The sequence below is a fragment of the Candoia aspera genome, chromosome 4, assembly GCF_035149785.1.
Source record: "Candoia aspera isolate rCanAsp1 chromosome 4, rCanAsp1.hap2, whole genome shotgun sequence".
NCBI lineage: Eukaryota > Metazoa > Chordata > Lepidosauria > Squamata > Boidae > Candoia > Candoia aspera.
Window position 1 is genome coordinate 90,548,621 of NC_086156.1, and position 7,329 is coordinate 90,555,949.

General features: G+C 38.9%; 1 protein-coding gene across 1 annotated transcript; it reads right to left on the reverse strand.

The window, feature by feature from the left end:
- Nucleotides 1–3,237: 3,237 nt before the first annotated feature.
- On the reverse strand, nt 3,238–4,173 carry LOC134496549 (olfactory receptor 5V1-like). The gene has a single exon (XM_063302269.1). The coding sequence runs from the start codon at nt 4,171–4,173 to the stop codon at nt 3,238–3,240; it is 936 nt and encodes a 311-aa protein (XP_063158339.1).
- Between the last annotated feature and the right edge of the window lie 3,156 nt (nt 4,174–7,329).

A 7,329-nucleotide genomic window follows, 5' to 3' on the forward strand; every position in this document is an offset into this window, starting at 1 on the left:
GCCTTTTGTCTAGTCAGTGGGGTTTTAGTCAATTTGGTTTCTCCTTTCAGTGCATCTGGGCATTCTGCTGCTCTGTGGGTGTTCTTCCCACATTTAAAACAGGTGCCTCTCTTTCCTGGCAAGTCTTTCTGATCATCCTTGTCATGGAAGAGTTTTTGCTGGGTGAAGGGAAATTGACCTGGGGCTATGGTATTTTTTTCCCATTGTTTGCCCTTGGAGTTGCTGACAGAATTGGTATTGGGTATTCTCTACCTCCCCTGCTAGGCAGATCCAGTCCTTCAAAGTGGGCAGTGGGGTCTCCACAGCACAGCACCCATCTCAGGATTTCTGGCTGCAAGCCCCCTTTGAAGTAATCAATCTTAGTGGTTTCCAACCAGTCCATAACTTTTCTGGCAAGAGCTTTGAACTCCATGGCATACTCCACCATGGTTCTTCCCCCTTGCCTAAGTTGCTGGATACCTGTCTTCACCCTCATCTTGTCAAGTGGGTCTTCAAACTGGTCTCTCAGTGCCCTCATGAATTCACACAGGCTGCTCAGCTCCAGGGCCATGGCATTGTGCAATTGCACAAACCACTCAGCCTCAGGTCCCCAGAGTCTGGTGTCTGCCTGGCTCACTTTCTTTTACTCAGTGAGAAAGCAAGATCCATATTCCTTCATTTATATGGACATGTTTGTCAAGAAGAACACCAACTGCCATGGGTCTCCATTGAACTTAACTTGTATGTCCTTTGGGGTCACAACCGGTGTTGCCCCACTGGGCAGAGCTCTCCCCCAGTTGCTTTGGCTCTCTGGGTGGCCTCCACTCCACCGGCGCCTTACTGGGGATTCGAAATCCCGGGTTGGGGTTAGGATACGCTGTCTTCCTTGTGAGTCTGGTGATGCCACTCTGGATAGCTGAGTTGAGATTATGCTATGGTCTCCAGGGTTCTCAATACCTGCTGTAACACCACTTCCATGGCAGACAGCCTTGCCTCCAAGTTCCACATTTCTTGTGGAGTTCCATTGGGGTCTGGAATGGTCCCATGCGACCCCGGACTCTGCACCCTTGCTTGTGCCTCCACAGGTGGAGTGGCCCTTCCCTCTTCTTCTCTGGCACCGATCTGGGAAGGATCCATCTGTGGTTCTTTGATAATAATGCTTGGCATCTGAGGGAGTGGAGGACACTTTCCAACTCTGTAGTGTTGAGCTGGGGTTCCATCTTTCACTTGTTGTCTCTGCTCCCCGAGCTCTCCTCCATTAATTTTTTTCTTCTTCCACTTTGGCATATAGCACTGTCCTCTCCAATGACGGTAAAGGTGATAGCTGCTTAGCCCAGGATTTTCCATGTTTAGGCATGGTTCGTCAACTCTCAGCTGATTACTTGCTCAGGAAGAGTTTTCAAAAAAATGGATTTGCAGCTTAATGTCAGCACTTGATCATTCGAGCATTTCCCAACCAAACCTAACTTAAAACTACATTCACTTAGTTAGTCCCCTTTCCCATGAAACCATGTCACTCCCCCTCCCATCTAGATGGTATTCCTGGCATATCTCAACCCCTTGTCCTTGATGTCCTCCATAGCCATGATAAACCACTTCACACTCCAACTTCTCACTCCCTCCCATCTGGCAACACAGATTCCATTCCTTGGAGAAGGAAATGATGGGAGATGCTCCAATAAGAGTTTCTGTAAAAACTTTGATCGGGGGGATCTGACAATCTTGAATTTTCCAGCTATACTTTTGGATTTTTTTTCTCAAAAATCAACATTTTGATTTTATCATAGTTGATCTGTAATTGAGTTTCAAACCTAATCCAGTGTGTGAAAGAAGAACAGCATCATCTGCATATAGCAAAGCACAAATTTTCCCTTTGGCTAATAATGGGTAGTGGCTACTAACCTAAAACAATATAATCTCCAAACAATTGACACAGTTCTAATGCTATACAGTTCTAAGACTGTGAATCAATCAAGATCCCATTTCAGTTTGACATTTAAAGGTGGCAAGTAGTGAGTCAAATTAGAGGTTTGAGTTTCAAAAGCAACATAAGGTTTTATTTGATTTGATATTTGATTCAATAAAGAATGCAGTCATAAACTGTAAAAGGCACACATCAAAAGACCTGTAGATCCAATAGAAGAGAATATCTGTAACTCAGGGTTGAACTATGGAGTCCTTGGTGCTCTCTGAGCTTGGTTGTTTGCTTGCAGATGTTTCATTGCCCAACTAGGCAACATTTTCAGTGCTAGGAGGGTGTGTGGTTTGCTTTCTGTTTATATATAGGAGCTTGCCCTGTCAGTGCTGATGGGGGTGTTGTTCTCTCCTTGGTAGTTCCTTGATTAGGCTGCTGCTTACTGCTTGATTGTTTGTCTGAGTTGGTAGTTCCTTGATGAGGGTATTGTTTACAGCTTGATTTTTCTTCTGGTGTTAATCCTGGTGTTAATCTTTGCTTATCTGGGTGTTGACTGCTGGCAAGGAGGTGTTCTGGTCTTTTTGTTTCCTTTTTAGCTTTTTTATTGTCTCTTTTGAATGGTATATAAATATTGTTTATCTCTATGTGCCTGCTGATGGCTGACTTGTCTGACTGCCAAGGTTCTAAGAATTCCTGAGAGTTTTTGGAGTTAGTTTAGTCTAGGATGCTCACAGTTTCCCAGTTGAAAGTAGATAAAACTAATTATGGAGATTTATTTATTTATTTATTTGGAGGTTGCCTTTGCATCTTTTTATCCTATTAGACACTCACCAGACACATTAGACACAGAAATAAAAAGCAAGAGACTCCCTCATTTTTCCTTTTGTTGTTTCATCTCTGGTTTGTCCAGATCTCAAGACTGATACTCTTAGGCTCTCCTCTTCAGAATGCCTCCTACAGGAAGAATAAAGTACACTAGTTCTTCCCCTACCATTAGGAGACAAAAATATGTATTGGACCATGTAATTAAAAAAAAAAAAAGTACATTGAGACCCTAAGCATCTGAACCTAGACACTTCTAATGGGCTTGAGTTCCTCACATGTACGTGTTGCTCTGAGATATTATGAAGTCTGGGGGCCCTTACAAACTTAATAAATGAAATAATAGCAAAGAACACAAAATAAGTAAATGATTGCATTACAGATACTGTACATGTCACAGACTGAACAAAGACAACCATTGCATTTAAGTTAGTCTCTTCCTCTTTCTGTAGATCTTAAAATCCACATGTGAGTTTGTAGAATCTTCAGATATTGTAGTATCTCCCAAGAAATTCTGTTTTTCAGGAGAATAATTTCCTCATCATAAAATTTTGCAATGCTGCTTTTACATCCTTGTTCCTGAGAGTATAGATCAGAGGGTTTAAGACAGGGGAAATCATATTGTTAACGAGGGCAATAATGCTGTCCCTGTTTAGTGAATAGCTGGATATAGGTCTAGTATATGAAAAAAGGCAGCTGCCACAGTAGAGAAAAATAACAATGAAATGGGAAGCACAGGTAGAAAAGGCTTTCCTCATGGCAGCTGAGGAATTCATTTTCAAAATTGTTGAGATAATGCAAATGTAGGAAATTATAATGCACACTGCTGGTGCCAAGCCCATTATAGGGCTGGTGGCCAGTAGTGCATTAACACTTCTGGAAATGTCTCCACAGGAGATAGCTAGGAAAGGAGAGATGTCACAATAAAAGTAGTTGATTTTATTGGCCCTGCAAAAGGGCAAACTGAATGTGAAAACTGTGTGAATGGTAGAATTGAGTGAGCTTATGAACCAAGAAGCTGATAATAGCTGGCCACAGAGTTTTTGACTCATGATCATGGTATAGTGGAGAGGATTGCAAATGGCAGCGTAACGGTCATAAGCCATCACTGCCAACAGGAGAAACTCACTCCCAACAAATAAGACATAGAAAAAGAGTTGTATTTTGCACCTTGTGTATGCAATGACACTTCTTCCTGAGATCAGGTTCACTATCAACTGAGGAATGGTGGTTGTAGTCAGGCAGATGTCCAGGACAGAAAGATTGCTGAGGAAGATGTACATAGGGGTTTGGAGATTTGATTCAAAGGAGACAAGAAAGATGATCAGAGAATTTCCCATCACTGTAAAGAGATAAGTGAAGATCATAAGTCCAGAGAGGAAGAAATGCCATTCATTCAGCTCTGAAAATGCCAGGAGAATAAATTCTGATGGAGCAGTTTTGTTACTGATATCCATTTTATGACTGTTATTGATTGTTTTTTTTTTTCTTCTGTCTAGACAGAAACCAAGATATATAATTAGTGAAAACAGTAGTGGAACATGAATGAACAAAAAGGGATCAACAAGAGTACTAATAAACATCTAAAAACAAAAATATGCTGAAACACATTTGGCTGTATTTGGGAACTATGAAGTTGTTCTCCCATAAATACATATCTTTATATTTCTGCAACAATCTTCGTTTGAAGTTTCCTAATCCATAGGAACACTTTTTTATTTATTGCTTTTTATTTAATAAGAAACAAAACAAAACACGATAATTCTGATGGAGATACATACATTGTCACAGAGAATAACACACACACACACACACACACACATATATAGCACTTTAGAAAAAAAGTGGAAGTCCAACAAAAATATTACGAAAAATAGTATAATATGACATTATAGCAGTAACCAGTTATAATTCAATATATATACTTATGTCACAAAAATATTATTCAAGGACGTATATATTTCTAATACATTTGTATGACTATCATTTTTAATCTACTGTAATTTGTATAAATGTGTCCCATATTTCATTATACTTGTCTATACAAAGTCTACAACTATAGGCAATCCACTCATAACTGGCAAGTGCAATCAGGTCCTCAATCCATTGAGTAAATAGGGCACATTTATCCATTTAACTTTCCAATGCTCCAATATCATTTTTTAGCCATAGTAAGGGCACAGAGAATCCATTTACGTTGTCCAGCTGTCAAGTTCCATGTATTTGGTATATAATTCAGAAGAATATTATCCTCTGAAAATTTTAGCTTTTGTTGCTCTGTCAGATTTATATGGTCCACTACTTTCTCCCAAAATTTAGTAAGTATAGGACATTATAAAAAACATGTGTTTTAAAGCAGCATTGTCCTTATAACATCTCCAATAGAATGTGGTCTTAGACAATCCTTTTCTATACAAACGTAATGGTATCCAATAAATTCTAAATATTATTTTTTGTTGTATAAGTCGTAGTTTAAGGTCTGTTGACATTCTTGCTATAGATGTTAAATGCTTTTCCACTGTCTAGGCAATATAAGAATCTCTAAATATTTATTCTACTCAAGTCTTAGCATCAGTGTATCAAATTGATTTATTGATAGCAAATATATATAAAAACCAATAGTAGGTTTTTAGTTTTAAAGGATTTAACAAGTTGTTCTAGTATCTCAGGTGTCTCAGAAGCTGAAAATGCTGCTGGTTCAAACAATGCAGTTAACAAATGTCCCCTCCCCTCCCCTCCCTTCTCCTCTCCTCTGCTCTCCTGAAACCAAGATTAGCATTTTCCTTTTATCTGCTAAGAAATGAAACATGGGATCAAGCAAAATTGAACTGGGGGAGTGTATTTGCACCGACAGATAACTATTAAGGCAATATACATTTATTTATTATTCACATTTTTCTACCGCCCATCTCCCCCAAAAGAGGGACTTTTTATACATCCAGAATTTATCAGCATGAGGGGAGAAAATGTTCTTATAAAGCCTGGCTATTAGTTGCTACTTCTATTCTACTCCAGAAAAAATCTATAACCTTCTTCTTTCACATACTATTTTTTAGAAAACTATTCTGTCTTATTGGCTTCACCCACTATGAATTAAATTGTCCTTCCCTCAGCCGAAAGTGACTTTCAAGCTAAAGTTAAAGGAGAAGTTAGCTATATAAAAGCTGAGTTAATTAATTGTATCAATAAAGTCTCTTTATTTAACCTGCTTGAATGAGGTTTCCATGACTATTTTTTTAAAAATCTTTAGCTCATCCTAGTACCATTAAGGTGGACTAGCTGTCCAATAATTATCAGATTGTTCCTGTTCTAAAGCCCTGCACTGACAATTTAAGTGAGACAGGTGACATCAACATACCCACTGAAAATTGGAGTTACTTTCTGTGTAATTTCAGATTTCTTCTTTAGAAGAGCATCTCTTGAACTGGCAGGTCAAGTTTAAACCCCTGTCTTCCTGCACAGTTCCATTAGGAAAGCTATAGCCTTATTTTCTTACTCCTTTAAAGCCTGAACTTTGTGTCAAATCAATTCATATGTGGGGATGGGGTGAGAGCCAATGTAATTCTGATGTATAGAACTTCAACTGAGTGCAGATAGAAGTCTCTTGGGATGCAGAATGAGAGGCTGAAATGCAGCATCTGAGACCTTGAGACCTGCTTCCTCCTATTCTTCCTTTATCAGTCCCTACTGTTTTGTGCAAATAAGATTTTGGAGGGCAAATAGCATGTGGAGAAAGGGATGAGTTTTGGCAGAAAAGAATGGTTGATCTGAATTATAACCCTGCACATCACCTTTTTTGGGATGGAGGGTGGGGCTGCAACCATGCTTTTTCTAAATATACAGAATTATTTCTGTATAGCAATTAAAAAAAAATCTGTGCTTTTTATGTGATCATGCAGGTTTTCTGAATATTTATATCCCTTTCAAATATATAAGGGCCAAGCCACATAAAGTTAAAACTTCACTCTCTGGATCTGATTATACCAGATTTTGAGAGGAATCCTTTAAGTATAGTCTTTTCCAGTGTGGCCTATGGCAGTATTCTGAATACTGTTCAGAACTTTTTCTTTTAAATAACAATGTGAATGGAGTGGCTTTTTATTATGAGTTGAACTTAAGTGTCTAATAATTCTCCCTCAGAAAAACTTACATACAGGAAATGTGTTTGTTGTTCATGGGTATATATACTGTATATGTGTGTGAGAGAGAGCATGTGTGTATTTGTGTGTGTGTGAGTGTAATTTCCAGATGGTTATAACTGTTGCTAAGGCTTAGAATTCAGATCCTTATGAACTAATTTATAATATCAAAGCAGAAAGGCAAATGTTCTTACCAGAAACCTTCAGCATGTGGCAGCTGATAACCAATTATAGACTCTTATTTCAAGCAAATGATGTGGATATATATATATGTGTGTGTGTGTGAGAGAGAGAGGGAGGGAGGGAGGGAGGGAGGGACTGTGGCAACTGGGACTCCCCAGCATAACACGAGGAAGATATGTGTGCTTGTGTGTATACAACTGGGAAAAGGAAGAGAGAGAAAGTGTGAAGGAGATTCCTATGTCAACCAAGCATGAAATAAATCAGCTTGTCTGAGCAACAGAGATAATAGTG